The 23,963-nt window shown below is 36.6% G+C and overlaps 1 protein-coding gene across 1 annotated transcript in view; it reads left to right on the top strand.

The window, feature by feature from the left end:
• CRISP1 (cysteine rich secretory protein 1) overlaps positions 1 to 23,058 on the top strand; it is a 31,889-nt gene extending 8,831 nt beyond the window's left edge. Inside the window, exons 3-9 of the mRNA XM_037056118.1 lie at positions 3,374 to 3,499; positions 7,419 to 7,509; positions 8,602 to 8,747; positions 14,985 to 15,082; positions 18,726 to 18,814; positions 22,278 to 22,407; positions 22,495 to 23,058. Coding sequence (XP_036912013.1) covers positions 3,374 to 3,499; positions 7,419 to 7,509; positions 8,602 to 8,747; positions 14,985 to 15,082; positions 18,726 to 18,814; positions 22,278 to 22,405 — 678 coding nt within the window. The 3' untranslated portion in view covers positions 22,406 to 22,407; positions 22,495 to 23,058. The remainder of the gene's footprint in view (positions 1 to 3,373; positions 3,500 to 7,418; positions 7,510 to 8,601; positions 8,748 to 14,984; positions 15,083 to 18,725; positions 18,815 to 22,277; positions 22,408 to 22,494) is intronic.
• Positions 23,059 to 23,963: the final 905 nt, after the last annotated feature.

Raw genomic sequence — 23,963 nt, 5'->3', positions numbered from 1 at the left:
TTTTAATAATTGCCATTCAAAGAAATATTTGGTGATATTCTATTGTGGTTTTGATTTGCTTTTCTCTGGTGAACAGTGAGGTTAAGAACTTTTTCATGTACCTGTTGGCCGCTGCTGTTTCTTCTTTGGAGAGATGTTTGTTCATGTCCTTTGAGTAATTTTTAATAGGGTTATTTTTGTGCTATTGGGTTGTTGAGTCCCTTATATATTTTGGATATTAACCCCTTATGATATATATGGTTTGTGCTATTCTCTTCCCTTTTGTAAATTGCCTTTTTCATTTGATTGTTACTTTTGCTGGGCAGAAACTTTTTAGCTTGATATAATCCTGTTTGTCAGTTTTTGCTTTTACTGTCTCCTGAACCAAGGGGGCCGCATACTCAACCTGACAGGCTCAGGAGGGGCGGGGCTGTGTGGCAACCCTGCCAATGCAGAGACCTAAAGTAACCACAAAGGGTGGTCTAAGGTTAGAAATGTTCTAAAAACAGGCCATGGCAAAAAGTCATGTCCAAGGCCAGAATCTGACAAAAGTCCATCTTTACCTCAGTAGAGCGTCTCTGTTGTCTTTTTGCATCTATGATAACACACCTTTGGAATGTCAGATTTCCTTTTTCGGGACCCCTGCAACCACAGGCACCTCACCAGAAGAAGACCGCAAGTCCCCTCTTTGTTACTGTTACTGTGTTCATTGTTAACTGGCTACTCTCTTATACCCTCCTGTGTAAAAGAAGTATGTGTCTACCTCTTTACTTTTTGCCCAGTTCCAGAGGTTTCCCTGCTTTGCTTTCTCCCGCCTCCCTAATCTGTCACCCACAGACTTCACATAACTCACTTATGCATCCTCTTTTCATTGTAATGAATAAAATAAGGTGCATTACTGCCCTGCTCCAGAGCGTTTTCTCAATCCATTGAGGTTTTGCTTCCCTACAATTGTCATCAGTTTGGCTCAAATAAACTCATATAAATTCTCTACAGGTTTGAATATTTCTGGTATTGATAGTCTGTGCTTGCCAAGACCAATAGCAGCACTTTACCTGTGTTTTGGGCCAGGACTTTTATAATTTCAGATCTTACATTTAAGGACGATGTACAGTGTAAAATAAGGGTTTGGTTTCATTATTTCACATGTGTATATCCTGTTTTAAATTTGCCAGGAGGGCAGATCTTATGCTAAGTGTTTCTACCCCCCCCACAAAATAATAATAATAGTTATAATAATGAGGGTGAGAAAAATGTTTAGGAGGTGATGGATATGTTTATGCTCTTGATGGAGGTGACAGACTCCTGAGTGTTTACTGATCTCAAACTCACTGAGATGTGTATACATTCAGCATGTACAACATTTTACATCTCAACTATACTTCAATCAAAGAGTTTAAAAAACACACAAGAAAGTGTAACCTGTTCCATGGTACCACAGAAGATTTAGCTGCAGTCTGAAGAGAAGCTGAAGCAGCTGCCCTCTGATAGCTTCTCCTCACTGAAGAACGTGAGACGGATTGGGAGAGGCAGGTGTTACTGGGGTGGAGTGCATAGGTTCTGCGGTAACACTGTGGAGAGAAACAATGCGATGTAAGCAGGTAAGTGAGCAGAACTGATGAGCAGAATTAAAGGATAACTCGAGATCAGGCATTCTGATAATGGGTGGTACCAGTATTAGTCATGTTCTGATATCTTTTGGCCAATACTCAGCTCACTTAATGCAGGCAGGGAAATTTTTGGTCCCATCCAAAGGTAGAGTATTCCTCTAGGGGGAAGGGCAGGCAAAAGATTCAATCTTTTAGCAAGACAGTTGTTGAAATGAAGGCACATGGGTAGAAAAGAATGAGAAGACATGAAAGGGAAAATAGAGAAAATAAAGACTGAGCTTGATGGCTAATAGAATGCCTGTACTTAGCAAGTGGAGAAAACAGGGAATCACGGTAAGGCAGTGGAATTCTTGGCCAGGTGGTTAGGTAGGGAGCTGTGGCCACTAGGAATGATCGTGAGATATAGACTGTGACCATTGAGGTGGAGAACTAAAGAGGCTTGTAAAACAGGCTTAATAGAGGAAGAGTTCACAGGCCTGAGACATCAGCTAGAATGATCTATGTGGATGCCGAGTCCCTCAGGTGGTCCAAGTCGTTAGGTGGACCATATGAACTTGTTTCAGGAGACCCAATGTCTGTGAATAACAGGAAATGACAGGAAAAATTGTTATAGGAGAGTAAATATTCAGGGATGAGGAGGTAGTGCTAAGGACTGTTAGTTTTACCAGAGAAGGGTTTTCCAGAGGAGCAAGGAAAGTTATAATCTCTGACAACGAGAAGAGGATGCTCGAGAGTCACCAACGTCTCCTCCAGCCTAGACCAGAGCCACCTGCAGTATGAATGGAAAATAGCACCAGAATAGCGTGTTTTTGAGAAAATAATGTCCCCATGCAACAGCCTCTATGTAGGTCTTCTGAATTTCCATATTTATGCCTTTCCTCTGTAACCCAAAACTAGTATTAGAAAATAAAGGACATTAACTACTTCTGTATTTGAAAAAGGTGTGACACTGGATCTTATCTATTCAGAAACTATATTCATAGTCCCATGGTAGTTGAGGAATAAATAGATATCACTCAAATCATACTAGATAAGTTTTATCACTACTTTTAAGGTAAATTTTTATGGTGAATTATATGTGATATATCATAAACATAGAAAAGTTGTTCTTTATTGCAATTAATGTTAACCTAAGATATTAAGGAGTAATTTTTCTTCTTAGTTGTAGGATAAAAGGTAAACACATTTTTTGTTCATATAAATTCTAGATTATGGCTGATTTGAATCCTATTTTATACTTACAGATGTAAACAATGCTTTTTCATACAAATTAGACAAAGATGTACAATCTGAGTTGAAGATACTTGAATCTTTGTACTTGTGATGAATCTCTTACATTAGGTTCTCCTAGATACCGACCTTTAAGCAGAAATTCAAGTGTAAGTGGTTTATCTGGAACCCAAAGAGAACACTTGGTGGTGTGGTGGGCAATGAGCCAAGGAAGTGAAGTCAGTCAGTTAGAGGTACCGAGACATCCCACTGTGGTTCATACAGCCCAATAACAACTGCTTCAACCTGGTCCAAAGTACCAACTACAAATTTCAAAAGGCCCATCCCAGAATATTGCACTACTCTGTAGACTTGTATAATGTCAGACAGACATATGGAAATCCTCAAAACTAGGACTGGAGAAGTGGAAACTAACACATAGCGATAACAAAGTTTAAAATACTCTTCAGCATGTAAATTATACATTTAAATTGTATATAGGTCTGCAAAGTAATGTAATGTGCCTGACAAATTACACTTTGAAGAAGAAAGACTAATTAATTTTCTGGTAACAGGCAACACCAGCGGTTCCGTACAGTGCACTCCTTACTCACTTGCCAAAGGTTCAAGAAGAAATTGTTTCTCTACACAATATCATCAGGAAAGTAACAGTTCCGGAAGCCGGCAACATGTTGAAAATGGTAAGATTATTCAAACAGCAGTAGCAGTGATGACGATAATAGTAATGGTGTTTACTGAGTTTTTATAAAGTTCTATTTGCTTTCAATATAGTAGAAGCTTGGTCTTCACAAGCAAACCTCTGGCATAGCAACAGAAGACACAGAGGCCCAGAAGAGATCAATTTCTCAAAAGTGTGCAGTGAGTAAATGACACAGCAACAACCCCAACCCAGGCAGGCTGGCTTCATTCACAGTGTGCCCTAGGACGGTGCTTCTCAAGCCTGAGTGTGCTCCAGAAGCACCCGAAGAACTGGGGACAGCCAGGTTCCTGGGGCCCCCTCTCTGAGCTCCTGATTCCGGAGGTCTGGGGTGGAGGCCAGGCCAAGCTCCTGCCGATGCTCATGCTGCCAGTCAGTGTCCTCTGTAGAGCACACCTTGTTTAACGAGTCATTGAGGCATTTTATAGCTGTTTTTCTTAGGCAACAGCCCAGAGGCTAAGACATTCTTCTGAGAATAAAGATGTCCAGGTTCTAAGCTGAGGCTAGTAGGCAACCAGGTATCAACGAATCTATTTTCCAGCTCCCTTGCATCTCATAAAAGGAGAGAGAAATTATATTTCTGTTATACACCTGATGGGTGAGCAGATTAGGTGCTATAAAACAAAACAAATTTAGGATGCTCTCAGGTGATCGGCATTGCATTTATAACCTCACAGAAGTATCATTCAGATTTTGGGGGGAACCTCATCCTGGTTCCTCAAATCCCGGACTGGCCTAAAGTAGCAAGGACTAGTGCAGACTCTGGAGGGTGATTCTAAGTGTCAGTTTCCTCATGTTAAGTAATGAAGTGGAGGAAACAAGTGAATAGATAAATGATTTCCAAATGTATCTCTTGGTCATCTTAGAATCCAAGGTGTTACTTGAACAGAACAATAAAAATCGAAGGCCCCCACTGGCATTGTCACATTGTTAGCGCTGCATCTGATGGACATACTGTGCTTACTATTGACAGTCACCCTTCTGAATCCTATCCTGTTAATTCATTCCATGCAATAGCTCTGTGATTACATACTATCATTTCTACTTTACAGGTTATTAATCTAAACCTCTGAGAAGTTAAGTAGCTTCTCCAATCCTAAGTACTGGATCAGTACAAATACAAATGCAAATGACCAGCTCCAGGAACTTGCTCTTAATTATTTACTTCCCTTAGGACAAACATGGTCTAAACTCCTTGGTTTCCAGATGAGCAAATAAGTGTAGCTGGAAATATTGAAGAAGTTATAGAGTAAGGGGAAATTATAGGCTCTGATTTCAGAATTTCACTACTGTGGACTAAGGGTTTATACAATGGAAACATTAGAGCATAAAAATGGACTTATTCAAGTGCTAGTTTACAAAAGTAGGAGAGAGCAACAAGATGATAAGTTAAGCACACCTATAAAACTGAGTTAACATTTTAAAGGGACTATGGGAATTGAGTTCTTCCATAAACAATGTGTAGGATGTGGCTAGAAAGAAAATTACAGCATTACTATAGAGATATAAAGTATATCACAACTGCCAGACAGGTATTTAAAAAAAAAAGAAGTTTCTATATACTGGGTTAAAAACTTCTGACGTCAAATGCAATCAGGCATGTTCAGTGTGGTTTGGCCACAGCCAATTGGGTTAAAAATTAACTAAACAGAACCACTTGTGAGAGGCAGAATTCACAGCTTTGATGCAATAACTATAAACGTTCACTTGTGATTTTAATCAGGGATATATCACAAAAACAGGGTACCTTATCAACATAAATCAGAGGTCATGTCGGAGAGAGCTTCTTCAAAGAGGTCTGAACAACAGACTCTGTGTAATGAATGTTGCAGGTAATTTACACAGCAACATAAGCAGAGTCTGAGATGGACATTAGCACATAAGGTATTTATTGGGGAATATTCAGGCCTATGTGTAAAGGTAGAGAGGGGAACAGCACTGGGTATATGGCGGATGCAGGCCCAACAGAGATCTCAGCTACTCCCATGGGAAACTGTGCAACTAGGGTGACCTTTCTGGGTTGTCCTGAGTTGGAGGGAGATGGCCCGGCATTCACAGTTCCCACGTGGACTCGCTGTTGGATGTGGCTGCCCGGAGAAGGGGTAATGCTCATGAATAAGGACCATGTTAGGGAGGACAGGCAGTGGTGCAGTTGTCTGTGGACAGGACTCCCAGTTTAAGAGGAACGAAGTGCATCCGTTGAGAAGGGGACCTGGGGAGGGCATCATAGTATGTGTGACAAGCCATCAGCTGGAAGTTAGCCAGAGAAGTTGCAGTCCTAAGCATTTGGCAACCTGGCCATTATAGGCAAGAGTTGGTACTACTGGGTGTGATTGATGTTGTTCCCATTGCCAGGAGATCTCATGTCCTAATGGGATGTGTTATGTCGTCTCGATTTCTTCAGTGAGATGTGTTCACTACTAAAATCTCTCGAATGAAACAAACTCAACAAAACCATGTTTTTCCTTTGATCTTAGGTTAATGGATTACTCAATTCATCTCCCAGTTTACTAAATTCATCAACTTGAGGTATAATTCTAAGAAACAAATATGATGGCAGCATATGCATATAATAGCTAAACATTGAAGCCAGGATAAATATTGTCAATCTGTTTTCGGGTGTCATCCAAAAATTATTATAAAGAGTAACTGAATGACTTATGTAAAATCCTATAGTAAAACACCAACTCTGCAACTTTGGTTGATAATGTGCTGTGTGCAGATATCTGAGCAGTTTTTTCAATGAACATAACACAGTATGAGAACGAAAGGGTAACTGGGAGAATGTTTGTCACAGAGTCCCATAACTTGTGACATAGATGTTCCACATTTCATTTTATTGGGAGATAAACCAAACGAAATGTTACAACTCAGCACAACTGTCACACACTGAGAATTAAGAGCACATGTTCTGGAGCCAGAACACCCTAGATTCTAAATCTCTTTTTACCACGTATTTGTTGTTTTGTCTTAGAAAATAATGTGACATTTCTGTGCCTTAGTTTTCTCATCGGCAAATGGGAATAATCATAGGGCTTCCCTTATAGGATTGCTGTGAGTAAAAATGAGGGAATAGGCATACAAAATTGGTAACAGATCCTGGCATGTGGTATTAGCTGTAATTTGTATTATTATTCACAATTTTATATGGAGATGTGTGACACTATATCTGCTTCTAATCACAGTCATCATTTTTATTAGACATGTAACATAAGATTTGTCATATCACAATTGTATTGGTTATAATATAAAAACTTTGAATAAACCATTGGGTAGAATTATAGGTTACAGCTAAAGAAACTGAGATTCAAAAAGATGAAATAATATGTACCAATAACTGAGGGGAGGGATTTCTAACTTTGGCATTTTTTACTGGAAGTATTTACTTAACCTCTTTAATTCTTCTAAGAGAGAAGCTATATCTGAGCTCTATTACCAAATTTCGATTGTGTAAATTCAAAAGCTAAAACAATGCATTAGAAGTTGTGTCTTCCTCTTCATCTATCCTCAAGTGTTTCAAGTAAGCTATTTAAATAAGTATAATTATTTACATTATCTTAAATGACTTAAATTGAGGATATTTCTCACTTCGAATTTTTTTAAATGATAAACTGAAATTTTATTATGGACATGTTAAGCCCTGGCTGGTGTGGCTCAGTGGATTGAGTGCCAGTGTAGAAACCAAAGGGTCACCAGTTTAGTTCCTGGCCAGGGCGCATGCCTGGGTTGGCCACGTCCCCAGTAGGGGTGCACGAGGGGCAACCACATATTGATATTTCTCTCCCTCTGTTTCTCCTTCTCTTCCCCTCTCTTTAAAATGGAATAAATACTGTTTTTAATTCTTTTAAAAAAGGAAATGTTAAAATCATGTGTGTGTATAACATTTGACTCTCCCCCTGTAGAGCTGGAGTGAAGAAGCTGCCCAAAATGCCAGACTATTGTCAAGGAACTGTGACTTGGCAAAGACCAATGCGGTCAAAAGGCGAATTACACGTAGGTATATTTGTATATGACTCCCCTGTGTGCTCACAGGTTCTCAGGGATTATTAAGTAACTAGAAAGGGTAATTTAATTCATGTCATCCATATTTACATTTGCTCCACAAATGACCGTGAATTGTGGCCCACTATAGTTTCGTTATTATTTTTTAAATGTGGTTATTCAAATTTTTTCAAATTCCATATTCTAATCATCAAAAGGAAAGAATCAAAACTCTTAGTGTTACAGAATAGTTGAAAAATACAATGATGACTGTTACACACAGATAGCTAGAAGTTTCCACTCGACATTGTTTCAGCTACCCACAACATTGCCATACCTTGAACTTTGGAACACTAACACAGTTTAGGAGTTATATTCAACTCTACTGAGCTCCCCAGAAGTACAATTTTAGATGCTCAAACATGACTCCATCGCATGGAATATGTAATAAGTGGGTCACTGTTAGTTTCCAGGAAAGTCAATATTCACCACTACTTCCTACTCAAGTAGAGGTGAATATTTATGAGATACTGTTTATTACAAAATATTTTAAAATAATAATGACACCTCTATATTTGTTGATTATTGGGCATCTTTGCCCAATATTGTGGAGCAGTGAATTAGCAATGAGTCTTCCATTCCCTGAGAAATGCACGTCACTCCTGACCACCATGTTTGCTTAAGAGCTCACAGCGCAAACGGGATGGCTAAATGAGCAAGTGTTTATTTCAAAGACCTTACATGATTAATACCCCTGTGTAGCTGTTTTCAAACCATGAGCCCTGTTACAAGTCATAGTCTGCTCTGACTGATTTCACTTTTCTTCATCAGCTAAATGGCAGAGACTGAAATGTTGGTCGATGTCATTTCCAAGCTTTGCACGTCTCCTTGTACTATCAACTTCTCCCCAAACCTGAGCAGCAGACATTTATTCACCAGTGAGAAAGAAGACTGCCAGCAGTGGTACAACTGAGTTTGCCTCCCTCTTTAAAGACATTGCTCGAATGACAAATATAACATTTATAAAGTACAAAGAAGGAAATCATCCTTGTAAAGTATTTTCAGATTTTTAGAGTATGACCCAGCCTTTCTCTCTCCTTTCAGATACTTTTTGTGGAGAAAATAAGTATCTGGCACCTGATACTATCCCATGGGTTGACGTCATTGAAATCTGGTACAATGAGTCTAAACATTTTCGTTACGGCTCTTGGTCACCCTTGCGGGAGGAGAAAAGTGACAATTACATTCAGGTACCTTGGGAACCGGCAAATATCCCTATTGCTTAAGTGACTGTGATCATGTGCAAAATATCGGTGACTGAGAACTAAGGAAAATCATTCTACCCATCTTTTTGCAAACGTATCCTAAACTCATTGAGTTCCTCTTATAATTTGCAGCACAAGATAATGTGATTCCCTTCATAGATGACTTGGAGAGGATGTTTCCTCCTTTACATGTTTGATTTTCTGGGATTGAAAAAATCATAAAATACCAATGCCATTTATAAATTATTTGTAAAGCACGAAAATAAAACTTATACAGAGAATTCCCATTTTTCTATTTTATTTATATTGTAGTACAATAATATTGATATATATTGTAAAAGTTGTCATTTTAACCACTTTTAAATTATGAACCATTAGCGTTCACTGATATTAGTGACATTCAAATATTACCACCATCCTTCTCCAGAACTTTTCATCTTCCCAAACTAAAACTTCGTACCCACTACACGATCATTTCCCCTCCCTCCTTTGTCCTAGTCTCTGGCAACCAGCAGTCCACCTCCTGTCTCTATGAATTGATTCATATAATGTTTGTCTTTTTATGTCTGCCTTATTTCATTTAGCATAATATCCTCAATCAATGTTCATCCATGGTGTAGCATGTGTTAGAATGTTACTCCTTTGTACGGCTGAAAAAAATTCATCATGTGTTGTCCTGAGTTGGAGGGAGGTGGCCCGGCATTCACAGTTCCCACATGGACTTGCTGTTGGATATGGGCTGCCCAGAGAAGGGGTAATGCTCATAAATAAGGACCATGTTAGGGAGGACAGGCAGCAGTGCAGTTGTCTGTGGACAGGACTCCCAGTTTAAGAGGAACTAAGTGCATCCGTTGAGAAGGGGACCTGGGGAGGGCATCATAGTATGTGTGATGCTGCCATCACCCGTTTAATTCCTGGCCACCTGTTTTTTATCCATTCCTCCATCAATGAGATAATTAGGTTGTTTCTACCTGTTGACTATTGAGAATAATGTTGCTATAAACACTGTTATGCAAATATCTGTTCATATCCTCTTTCAATTATTTTGGGTGGGTGCCCAGATGTAAGAAGTCTGGATCATGTGGTAATTCTATGTTTAATTATTTGAGGAACTCACATAAATATCTTCCACTGTCTTCCACAGCAGCTGTAGTGTTTTACATTCACAACAGCAATGAAATTACCGATGTGTTCACATCTACACTGTCTGATGCCATAGCAAGATATCACAAACTGGGTAGATTAAACAATACAAATTTATTCTTTCACAGTTCTAGAGGCTACAAGTCTGTGAACATCTGGAGTATAGTCACTTTTTGTGAGAGTTCTCATCCTGGCTTATATATGGCCATCTTCTCACTGTGTGGTTACATGGTCTTTCTTCTGTGCATACCTGGAGAGGGGGTTATCTGTGGTGCCTTTTCTTAGAAGAACACTAATCCTATTATATCATGGCCCCACCCTTATAACCTCATTTAACCTAAATGAATTCCTTAGAGACTTCTCAAAATAGAGCCCCGCTGCTTGGTTAAAGCTTCAGAATATGAATTTTGAGGACACATAAACATTCAATACATAACACTCACACACTTCTTATATATTTGATGTTGTTTTTTGTTAGTGCCATTTTTATTTGTTGCCGTTTTATTTATACAAAATATGATAAGTGTGAAGTGGTATTTCATCGTGGTATTGATTTGCATCTCTCTAATGATTAGTGATGTTGGGCACCTTTTCCTGTCCTTATCAGCCATTTGTATAGCTTCTTTTAAAAATTTTTTCATTGTTATTCTATTAGAGTTGTGCCAATTTTTTCCCCTTTGCCCTCCTCCACCCAGCGCACCCCCTACTCCCACAGGCAATCCCCACACCATTGTCCATGTCCATGGGTCACTCATACATGTTCTTTGACGAGTCCCCTCCCCTTCCTTCTACTACCGTGTTGTATATCAACTTTGGAGGAATGTCTGTTCAAGTCCTTTGCTCATTATTTAATCAGATTGTTTATCTTTGTTGTTTACTTATAAGATATTTCCCCTTTACCAGGTATATAATTTGCAAATACAAATTTTTATTGCACAGTTTGACTTTTTACTCTGATAGTAGTGTCCTATTTACTCAGAGTTTTAAGTTTTGATAAAGTCCAGTTAATCTCTCTTTTTATTTTGCCTTTGTTTTTGGTGTTATATCAAGAAACTATTGCTAAATTCCATATCATGAAGTTCTTTCCTTATGTTTCCCTCTAAGCCTTTTATAGTTTCCATGGTTCTGTTTAGGTCTTTGATTCACTTTCAGTTAATTTTTTATATGGTGTAAAGTAGTGCCCAACTTTATCTGTTTCCATGTAGATGTCTGTTTCCACAACATTATTTGCAGTAAGGCTTTCTTCCCCCATTGAATGGTCTTGTCACCCTTGTTGAAGATCATTTAGCCATGTATATGAGGGTTTATTTCTGAGCTCTTCATTTCATTTCAGAGATGTATATGTCTATCATTACACCAGAAACACAGTTTTATTGCTGTAGCTTTGTAGCAACGTTTTGAATCTGGAAGTGTATGAGCTACAACTTTGTTCTGCTTTTACAAGATTGTCTCTTTGGGTTCCTTGAAGTTTCATACAAATTTTAGAATTTTTTGTTTGAAAAAAACGATATTGGGATTCTGATGGAGATTGCATTAAATCTGTAGAATGCTTAGAGTAACATTAACCTGTTAAAAATAGGACACCTTCCAGCCTGTGAACATTGGATATCTTTCTCATTACTTTAGTCTGACTACCAGTTAGGTTTTCTGGTTCTCAGTGCACAGCTCTTCCACCTGCTTAGTTAGGTTCATTTCTACCGAGGTGGGAAAAAGTAGGTCTATAGTTGTATTCTTGTGTTGTTTATTCATTAATTATTGTATTATTTATTGTTATTAATTTTGCCCACTCATGTATTTTATTATATTCGATGCTATTTTAAACAGAGTTATTTTCTTAATTTTTTGAGGTTGTTTATCACAAATCTATAGAAACACAATTGACTTTTGTGTGACAATTTTGTACTCTGTAGATTTGCTTTATTTTTTATCAGTTCTAATAATTTTTGTGGTATTGTCAGTTTTCTACATATAAGATTATGCAATCTATGTACAGAGATAATTTTATTTTCTCCTTTCCATATTGGAATATATTTATCTTTCTTGTCTAGTTGCTCAAGATAGCATTTCCAGCACTACATTATATTTTAAACTTTAAATGTATTGAGACTTGTTTTGTAGCCTAACATATAGTCTATCCTGGAGACTTTTCCAAGTGCACTTGACAAAAAGTATATTCCATTGCTGTTGGCTGGAGTGTTTTTTATATGTATTTTATCATTTTGTAAATTGTTTTCTGCTTTTCTGTCCCGCACTTTCTCTACTACTACCTCTTTTATTTGCTTGTTGTTTGAGTGGACTTTTTGTAGTGGTGCATATTGATTCCCTTCTCTTTCCCCTTTGTGTATATACCATAGATATTATCTATTTGGTTACCACATGGGTTATATGTAATATTCTAAAATGATAATAATTTGTGTTAAACTTTTAATGAATTGCATACAAAAACTACTCATTTACAGCTCCAGCACCTTGCTTATGTAACTGTTAAAAAATTATTTTCTTACATTGTACACCTATGAAGATAGTTATTATTATTTTTATGCATTTATCCTATAAATCCTGTAAAAAATTAAAAATGCCACTACAAAACAAAATTATAATAATCTTCATTTTTATATTTCAGCCTATATTTATGTAATTAAGGATCATTGTATTTTTATGTCTTCAAATTACTGTCTAGTTTCTTTTTATTTCACTTGCTGGATTCCTTTCAGATTTTTTGGTGGGGCAGATCTAGTGGCCATGAACTCCTTCCAATTTTGTTTTGCTGAGGATCTTTTAATTTCTCCCTCATTTTTGAATGGCACTTTCGCAAGATATATACTTCTTGGTTCACTGTTTTTTTTTCTTCTAGAACTTCAAATATGCCACCTCATTGTCTTCTGTACTGAAAGTTTTCTACTGAGAAATCCTCTCATCATTTCACTGGAGCTTCCTGCACATAATGTGTCACTTTATTTTTTTCTGCTTTCAAGATTTTCTTTTAATATTTAGTTTTGACAGTTTGAATGTAATGTATCTTAGAGATCTCTGAGTTTCTTGGATTTGTAGACCCATGTATTGTCACAAATTTGGGAAATATTAAACAACAATGTTTTTCAAATAATCTCTCTACTACTTTTATTCTATATTATCTTTTTTGACTTCCAGAATATATATACTGGTGTACTTAATGGTGTCCCACAAATACCCTATGATCTGTTGAGTTTTCCTCATTCCTTAATCTTTGTGCTAGTCAGGTACGATAATTCCAGAAGACCTGTTTTGTAGTTGGTTGATGTTTTCTTCTGCTTGTTTAAACCTGTTACTAATCACTTCTAGTAAATTTTTAAATTTAGTTATTGCAACTCCAGGATTTCTGTATGGTTCTGTTTTTTAAATAATTTTAATTTTTGTTGACATTCTCAGTTTGTTTATATATTATTTCCCTGACTTAGTTTAGTTTCTTGTCTGTGTGTTTTGTTTTGTTTTATTTTTAGTTCTTTAAGTATGTTTAAGACAGTTGTCTTAAAGTCTTTGGGTAGTAAGTCTAATGCCTGTGTATACTGAGGGATGGTTTCCATAATTTGTTGTGTTCCTTTTAATGGGACATGTTTTTCTGTTTCTTTATATACCATGTGATTTTTTTATTGTTGAAAATAGGGCATTTGAACAAAAACAGAAACACCTCCCAGTCTTTTCAAACTGCTAGGAAAGACCTCGATTAACTAGCAGGGCATATTTTGAGACTGGGCATCACTCCAAGCTGAAACTTAAAGGCCATTTGATGTTATTTTTCTGAGCAGCTTTCTTTTCAAAAATAGGTCCCTGATTTTTCTTTTAAATTCCCCCAAATGCATAGGGGCTTTTAGATGTCTTAATTTTCCACAATTTATCATCCCACCTTCTTCTTGGCACTTTAGATGTTCTGTATTTTATTACACATAATCTCTTGCCCCGAGTGTCCATAGGCTTGTTGTTCCTCTTCAGCTTTCATGAGCTAAGCCCCCTGTTTCTCATGGCTTTTTCTGGCCTGGGATCTGAACTATGCCACAGATTATCACCTGAACTCTAAATTAGGCAAACAGGAATATTCCTTGGGGTAGTACATGGGAGGTTAGATCATGACACATAAAGTCCTCTCTGCTTCCTCCAGTCCAAGTGGGGAAACAGAATCTAGACCATCTCCTTCCAATCATGCTGCGGAAAGCAGGGAGACAGTATGTCGAGGAAGAGTAAAAAGTTATTGAAATTTTTTCTACCATTTTGACTGTAGCTTTTTCTTGATTTGGTGTTCACTTGGTTGCTATAAATCTTTGATAGCTTTACACAGCTTCTAGAAAGCTAATTTAGCCAAACTGTAGGAGTTAGTTTTACTATATCCATGAGAAAATAAGGGTTTGGAACTTCCTAATCCATCACCTTTCTCCCATCACTCTTCTTTGCCCAGCTTTTTATTTCAAAGCATTTGAAGCACACAAAACATATTCACTAAGGGTATAATAAATACTATTCCTACTTATATTCATAAATTCTTTACATTTTGTCAAATTTGTTTATATCTCTATAAAAATACCCATTTGTTTGGAACCCTTTGAAAGTAAATTAGTGATGTCATGACACTTAATTTTTGATATGTCAGCATGTATTTCCTAATTACAAGGACATTGTCCTACAAAACTGTAATATCATGGTAGATAGCGTCCCACCAGGAAGAGGTAGAGATAAAAATTTGAACCTGAGTTATTCTTCCAACTCACTACTCTGCACTATGCCTACTCACTGATGCTTACGTAAAGTTTCTCCCATGGTTTGATTTTACTATAATCACCAAGCCACTTTCATCATGTTATCTGATTTTCCATATAGACTTGGGAGGAAGAGAGTGAGCCACCATCAATGGTGGCCACTGAGTGTGATATGTAGGTGTGTTAACTAGACACATGGAAATATTTCTGTTATTGTTACTTCCTTATAAGCTGTACTCAAAGTAACCTAATGGCAAGGGTGTTTATTTTTAATCATAGATAACAGTATTCATATTATAATAATTTAGGAAAATATAAAGGTACTAATAAAATTATCTCTTTATATTTACAGATGATTTGGGCTTCTTCCTACCTCATTGGCTGTGGTGTGTCACCATGCTGCAAAAAAATGACATTTCAATATCTCTATGTTTGTCACTATTGTCATGAGTATGTATCATACAGTTTGGGTTCATGTCGCTTTTAGCAATTTATCCCCCTCCCTTATTCTAGTTTCTCAAACATAAAATAAAAATCAAATAAATGTTTCATATCAGTTAAGCAGAACTTTAGAGCTAAAATGTCATTTAGCCATTATCTAAAATACCAAACACACACACACACACACACACACACACTTTTATTTACAACATATTTTTCTAAATACATCTATATATTACTAATAGAATGTACAAATTTAGAATTACCAGTAGTCTTTCTATGTATTATTGATATTTCAAGTAATAGTAGTTAAGGGAGACAGATTCAAACTAGCTTAAGCAAAAAAAAAAAAGAAGAAAGAAAAATGATATCCACTTCAACAATGCAGAGTACTTTTATAATGCAAGGTCAGAAATTCAGCAGAGTATAAAGAATAAATAGAAAAACCCAAGTGTTCTTGTATTTAACTTTTTAACTTTTTAGTGTAACTATTGGTATATTTCTTTTCTTTAGAAATTAAATTTATGTATTCAACATTGTTAGTGTAAGTTCCTAAAAGGAATAGTCTGATTGCTTCAGTGAAGGGTAGGTGCTCTTTGTCCCCATGGTGTTTTACCACTGTCTCCCACATGTATAGCATAGTAAAATATGTTCACTATGATCCAATGAAAATTATTTATCTGATCACCTGCAACCACCCTTACACATTAAATGAGTTCTCCAAAGTCATTATAGATGCAGTTTATATACAATATTCACATAATAGCTCTATATGAGTTCTTTCTGGTCTCATTATGTCTTTATTTTAGTAGCTAATATTGATTGTGATTTTAGTAATGCTGAGAAAAATAAGAGCTGCTTGCATTTATACCACATCCATTGCATTGAATCTTTGAAGGGGTTGATGGTCTGTGGTGAACTTCTAAAAATATTAAAGAAAGTAGAATGCATGGAGTTGTGATAGAAGAATTTTCTTGGCAAAAAAATTTTGACATGGTTCTAACAAAAATCCTTAATAAGTGATAAATTTCTTTTATGAGGTAAAATTTTAATAATTTCAATATCAAAGAGAAAAACTGTGGTTAGAACATTATTTCAGCCAGAACATTCACTTTATTTTCAAGTGATATTAAGTACAAATCATCCACATTGTGTTATTAGATATCTGCGGGTAAGCCTGTTGTCTCTGCAATTTCAAACTACCTGAGAACTGGAAAGTATTACCTATGCACTCTTTCCTGCAATGCTCTACATTTAGCTATGCTGGTGTACTTTTATTTTTTATAATACATCGTATGTTTCTATAAAAGACACTCACATGTATCAAGTTTTTATGATGTAGTGTGAGATGAAATTAGAACATCTCCATGCACTTAAAACGTTTCTTATTTTAATATGTAACTGATGATGCTATTACATTTGTACTGATTTGCCCCCTCCGCCCAGCATCCTGCACTCCCTCAGACAATCCCCTCATCACTGATTATGTCCATAGCTCATGCATATAATTTCTTTGTCCATTCCATTCCCTATACTATACCTTACATCCCCATGGCTATTCTCTAACTACTTATTGTACTTCTTAATCCCTTCACCTCTTCACTCATTCCCACACATCCCACTCCTACCTGGCAACCCTTGAATGCCCCTCATATTCATGATTTTGTCTCTGTTCTTCTTGTTTGCTTAATTTGTTTTTTTTTAGATTTAACTCTTCATAGATTTGTAATTTTTGCCATTTTATTTTTCATAGTTTTGATCTTTTTCTTAACTAAGTCTCTAAACATTTTATATAATAATGGTTTGGTGACTTCCAGAAAAGATAGAGGCATAAGTAGACATACTGCCTTCTTGCACAACCAAAGAAGGACAACCACAAATTAAAAAAAAAAAACAACACAGAACTAACAGAAAATTGAACTGTATGGAAGTCCAACAACCAAGGAGTTAAAGAAGAAACATTCAACCAGACCACAGAAGGGGCAGAGATGGGCAGCAAAGTGGAGAGGACTTGTGGCAAGGCTGCAGCTGGAGGGCCCAGCAAGGCAGTGGATTGAGGACCAGGTGGTCCTACATTTACATACAGATAAACTGGGAGGAACAACTGGGAAGTGAGACAAGACATGCAACCCAGGGTTCCAGTGTGGAGGAATAAAACCTCAAACCTCTGATTGAAAACCCCTGTTGGGGTTGTGGTGGTAGCAGGAAACACTCCCAGCCTCATAGGAGAATTCACTGGAGAGACCCACAGGGTCCTAGAATGTACACAAGCCCACCCAGAAATATTTGATATATTGTTTATCTCCATTTTGTTTAGCTTTTTTTCTGGAGTTTTGATCTGTTCTTTCATTTGGGCCATGTTTCCTTGTCTCCTTGTTTTGGCAGCCTCCCTGTGTTTGTTTCTACATATTAGGTAGAGCTGCCTTGACTCTGTGTCTTGGTAGTGCTGCCTAAAGTGGTGGGTGTCCTGCAGGGTCCAATGGCACAACCTCACCTATCACCAAGCTGTGTACTTGAGGTACGGCCTTTCTGTGGGCTGAGTATACCTTCTTCTTGTAGTTGAGCCTTGGTTACTGTTAGCAGATCAATGAGAGGGATTTACCCAGGCCAATCAATAGCAAGGTTTGGCTGGAACCACTTACCACCAACATCCACCCTCCCTGGAGGATCAGCTGTGCAGGGCTGGGTGGTGGTACCCTAAAATGGTCTGTAGCTGTCCCCTGGTTGCAATGGCCCTGGAATTTCTCAGGTGGTGCAGGCCAAGATCAGCCCTCACCTGTGTTTTGCTTGGGTCCACCCTTCCTGAGCTATAAAGAAATCTGAGCTAACTGCTACTTGTACTGGGCTTGGAGATTTCCAAGTGAAGCCAAACTGTGAATCTAGGCTTTAGTTCTAGGCTTTCGGTTGCTTTTAATGGAAGGCTGTGGGTCCTCTGAGGCCAGCTGTTGCTTGTTTGATAGGATTTAAGAAGTTGTGAAGCATGAGCCAACACCAGCTATTTATATGGAAATGCAACTTGGGTGGGCCTGTAAATGGGGTGGGACAGAGTCTGGGGGTCTGCAAGGCAAGTCAAACAGGGCTAGCCAGGTTGATGGAGTCTCAGATATGGCTCCAGCTTGCCATCTCAGCCTTGATGGGTGTGGTCTCATTAATTCTGTAGTTGTCAGACTTTCATTCAACTCAATTTCTTACAGTTTTAAATAGTGGCTATTCTATATTTTAGTCATAATTTTGATATGGTTGTGAGAAGAGGTGAGCCATATCTTCCTATCCTGCCATCTTGACCCAAAACGTTTGTTAGTGTTGTTAAGAACATGTAATTTTTCATGACTGTTCATCAAGTTCTTATGGGTATACAGAAAAGTTTCCTGTTAAAAATGGCTCTCAAGCTGCTCTGCTACTTAGGACTTGACTGTATAAAGAGACACAAACTGCCTCAAAGTATTCTGAGGGCACCACATTTGCCAGTTGTACATTTAAAGAGATGAATTATCCTCTTTGTAAGTCTAGAAATATCAAACCCGTCTTAAAGATTATCATTGTTATATACAAGTGGTTTTCAAAAATTGTATTTTAAATAGATTGTAAATAGTGAGTATATTTCATATGTCTTTTTCAAACATCAATTTTATTAGACCACTGTTTTTTTAAGGGGAAATGAACCTGAAAGAAAGACTATACCTTACAATGTGGGGACTCCATGTGAAGCCTGTCCGAATAACTGTGACGATGGCCTTTGTAGTAAGTTTTGCATGCTAGTTTGTTTAATGGTGACTGTTGACTCAGGTGTCACGAGTCCTTTAAGTCAAACATTTATTAATATTGCACTTTCCTACAACTTTTATTTCAATCGTTTAACAGGAAAGATCAACATTATTTGATTTCCATTTCTACCACAAGTGACCTAGACCATTGATTAAATCTATTAGAATGGGAATTAGAATGTGTAGGTCTAAATCAAGTGTCCACCCTAAATTTTAAAGACCCTAACAGGGGCAACCTAGATAAAATATTAACATAAGTAAAATTTTTCTATGTGTGATAAAAGATTTGTGGGCTCTCTCACTCCAGCCCTTAAATTAGACATAGTGCTTTCAAGTTACCAGTGTTCTCACATTTCTTGCTGCTCTATGATTTCCCTGCTCACTTGACCTTATTATGGCGTGTAGATGTAAAACGTTTTAAGTACAGATGGTATGATATTGTGTATAGAAAATTTTAACAACTGTACCAAAATTGCCAGAATTCATAATTGAATTCAAAAAAGTTTTAGGATACAAAATCAATATATAAAAATTAGTTGTGTTTATATACACAAATAACACACTATCAGAAAAAAATTTAAAAAACAATCCTAATTATAATTATGTCAAAAATAAAAAAAATACCTAAGGATAAATATAACTAAGAATGTAAAAAATCTATGCACTGTAAAGTATTATATATTGATGAAGAAATTGAAGAAGATATAAACAAATAAAAATATATTACATACTCATGGATTGTTAGAATTAATATTGCTAAAATGTACATTTTGTCCAAAGTTATTTACATACTGAATACAATCCTTATCAAAATTCTATTGGCATTTTTTTCATAGAAATAGACCTATTAGTCAGAAAATTTGCATGAAACCACAAAGGACCTCAAGTGGTCAAAACAACCTTGAGAAAAAAGAATAAAGCTGAAGGTATCACACTTGTGATTTCAAACTATAATAAAACTTTAGTCATCAGAGCAGTATGGTATTGACATAAAAATAGAAACACAGATCAATAGGGCAGAAGATAAAGGCCAGAAGTAGACCAATGCATATGTAGTCAATTAATTTACGACAAAGGAGCCAAGTACATACAGGAGCCAAGTAGTCCGAAGAGACTACACAGGGAAAGGATAGTCTCTTCAATATATGGTGCTGGGAAAACTAGAGAGCCTCAGGAAAAAGAGTGAAATAGGATCACTATCTTACACCATATACAAAACTAACTCAATGTAGATTAAAAACTTGAACATGAAACCTGAAATCATAAAATCCATAAAATAAAACATGAGGGAAATCTCCTTGATATCAGTCTTGGGAATGAGTTTTAAAATTTAATACCCAAAGCAAAAGCAACAAAAGCAAAAATAAACGTGTAGTACTACCTCAAACTAAAAAGCTTCTGCATCTTAAAGAAAGCTATCAGAATGGAAAAAAAAAACCTTAGAAATGGGAGAAAATACTGGCAAATCATATATCTGAATTAGGGTTAATATCCAAAATATGTAAGGAACTCATATGACTCAACAGCAAAAATTCCAAACAATCCAATTTAAAAATGGGCAGAGGAACTAAATAGATACCTTTCCAAAGAAGACAGTGACTACCCTTAACCCGCTGATCCTCTTTCCTATCAGACACATAAAAGACACTCATCATCACTAATCATCAGAGAAATGCAAATCAAAACCACAATGAGTTTTTCCCTCACACCTGTTAGAATGATTATTATGGAAAAGACAAGAGGTAACAAGTGATGCAAAATGGAGAAGAGGGACCCCCTTGTACTCTGTTGATGGGAATGTAAACTGGTGCAGTCACTGTGGCAAATGGTATGGAACTTCCTCAAAAAATTGAAAATGGAACTGTCATATGATCCACCAACTCTACTCCTATTTATTCATCCAAAGAAACGGAAAACACTAGCTCAAAAAGATATCTGCACCCTCGTGTTTATTGTTGTTACCAATAGCCAGGTCATGGAAACAACAATCAGTCTATTGACANATCCTCTTTCCTATCAGACACATAAAAGACACTCATCATCACTAATCATCAGAGAAATGCAAATCAAAACCACAATGAGTTTTTCCCTCACACCTGTTAGAATGACTATTATGGAAAAGACAAGAGGTAACAAGTGATGCAAAATGGAGAAGAGGGACCCCCTTGTACTCTGTTGATGGGAATGTAAACTGGTGCAGTCACTGTGGCAAATGGTATGGAACTTCCTCAAAAAATTGAAAATGGAACTGTCATATGATCCACCAACTCTACTCCTATTTATTCATCCAAAGAAACGGAAAACACTAGCTCAAAAAGATATCTGCACCCTCATGTTTATTGTTGTTACCAATAGCCAGGTCATGGAAACAACAATCAGCCTATTGACAGATAAATGGATAAAGACAACTTGCTATATAATGTGTGTGTATATACATATACATATATAATATTTATATTTAGAATATATAGTAAATATATGTATACATTTATATAGTATATATATAGTATCCATATATATATAATTATTGTGTTGTATACCTTAAACTAATACAATGTTATATAGCAGTTATAGCTCAAAAAAAACTAAGGAGAGTAAAGAATAAAAGAAAAAATATGAATGAAAACACCTTAGACAAGTCAAAGAAAAAACATGTTACATAAAAAAATTCATCACATTATATTTTTCTAAAATATTACATAGCAGAAGACAAAGAGATAATGATCGATAATTTATCTAAATAAATATTGATGTATATATATGCCTGTTTGTAGGATAGAACCCACTACATTTTTTTAAATAAAGTTCTCTGGGTAAAGAGGTTATTTGAGAAATGTGGGCATTCTATATGTGGATTTTATGTAATTTTTAATTGGCTACATATTAATTTTTTCATTAAAAAACAATGCTAGATGACTTTCACTTTCTGATTTCAAAATTAACTACAAAGCTATAGTAATCAGTGTCATAGTGGTTTAAGACAGACATGTGCCCATGGAATTAGAACAGAGAGCCCAGAAATAAACCCTAGCATATATGGGTGTATATTAATTTTAATAATCCAAAGCATTGCCTCACCTATTAAATGGTACAGCATCAAATAAACAGACTACAACGAATAAGTAACACTTTTAGCACTTTATTATATATAGTGTATGATGTTGATGGTTTCAAAATGACATTCAAATTGATAAAGATGATTCATCTCTAATCTACTTAGATATGTCCTACCAAAAAGAATTGTGATTAGGGAAATCTGTTTAGTTACAAACCATAGTTTCATATTCTTTTTTAAAATAACAGCCTCCTTACCTGTTTTCTATTCTAATTTTATTAGCTCATGATAATAAAAAGTATTAGTTATTAATAAATTTATGTTTATATCTTTAAGGAGATAATCTCTTTAGAGTAATGTTGTGTAACCATGTCTTTCTTTCCAGCTAACCCCTGCATCTACTATGATGAGTACACTAACTGTGAAATGCTAAAGCATGTGCCCGGATGCGGCCACCAATCAGTTAAACTGCTGTGCAAAGCCAGTTGTCTTTGTAACACAGAGATACACTAACTGTGTATCTATGAGTACACTAACTGTGAAATGCTAAAGCATGTGCCCGGATGCGGCCACCAGTCAGTTAAACTGCTGTGCAAAGCCAGTTGTGTCTGTGGTTTCAACTAGAACGTAATGCTGAGGAAATGTCCAGTGGTTTGTATCTTTTACCTTAATTTGCCTCAGTAGCTTCTGCTGAATTTCACTTGGTTTTAATTATACTTGAGATCCTAATTCTTCACTAATCATATATGGGCATCAGATATTTGTATCCATTCCACCCACTCCTGTCTTGGCACATCCTGAAGTAACATTGTTTTAAAATTTTCTTACTCCTGCAGTGAAAGGTCTAGTTCAACACCTGCTCCATGTTTGAGCTTTGTGATTTAGAGTTCTTTGGTTGACATGATTCAGCTCAGGCACAGCTGGGCCCCTCTTGTTCTCTTTAACGCCTTCCCCTGCTTTCTTACATCTCCGACAAGCCCGATGTTTGTCTTCCCTATACAACTTACATAAACGAACCTTCTTCACTTCTTTACTTTTATCTTGAATCAATCATTAAAATAATCTACAAAGCAAGCAAAGGATCCAGTGTCACTCATTGCAAGGTAAATATTGCTTATCTGTGAGTGGTTTTAAGTGTCTTATTGTTTCATTGCTGTATCTATACACATTTGTAAAGCAGGGGGAAGAAAACTTGTGTGTCCTTAATTTAACAAGATATGGAATCAGCACTGATTACTCACAAGGCTTAATTCATAAATTATAGAGGATATCGCCTCACTCATTTCAAATAAAGATGTAAATGTCAGTGAATCTGAACATTAAACAAATTGGTGAAGTGTATGAGTACGTGGCTGCCTTGAGAGCCTGGTACCTGGTATTTGTTCTCAGCTTCAAGATTTTTTCCTTAAATGTGCTCTTTAGTCATAATACATATAAGAAAGAGGCAGAAGAAACCAAATTTCACTTCAATTATGACAATTGTCTGTGGGACCCCAAAAAAGCTTCCTATGCTAAATATCTACAAGGAAATGTGACACAGATTATAGTCTAACTTTTAAAAAATGCTTCCCAACATTACCCCCATGACCACAGTTTACCAGGAAGGTTTGTGATCACAGCAACACACCACTTGCAGAATGAAATCTCAGGATATGTTCTGGGTCACTGTCAGGGAAGAAGGTCATAACTGGACCCAGGAGCCTGACAACATTGTTCCATTAAAAACAGGCATGTTTGTGTGCTTGCATGCGTGTGTACATGGTCTAGTGGATGTCTAGAAGACCTATGAAGCAAAGAGCATTATTGGGGACAAAATTCTCATTAGGTTGCTCCGTTCACAGAAGAGAGTGAATGGGTGCAAAAATGGATCCAGATTATGGGGAAACTGGAAGGAAAGGCAAACTGAATGATTTGGAAGCCACTCCTAGTTTTTCTGTGAAAAAGCTTCACATCCACGGTGTCTTAAAGAGTAGGAGCACCTTCTTTCTTTCTGCTGTGTAGTATTCCATTGTGTAAATGCACCATAGTTTCTTGATCCACTCATTTACTGATGGGCATTTAAGTTGCTTCC

This window comes from Sturnira hondurensis, unplaced genomic scaffold, assembly GCF_014824575.4.
Source record: "Sturnira hondurensis isolate 20B ecotype Veracruz unplaced genomic scaffold, ASM1482457v3 Scaffold0000880, whole genome shotgun sequence".
Lineage (NCBI taxonomy): Eukaryota > Metazoa > Chordata > Mammalia > Chiroptera > Phyllostomidae > Sturnira > Sturnira hondurensis.
Note: the sequence above shows the minus strand (reverse complement) of the source record. Positions and strands in the feature narration are given on the sequence as shown.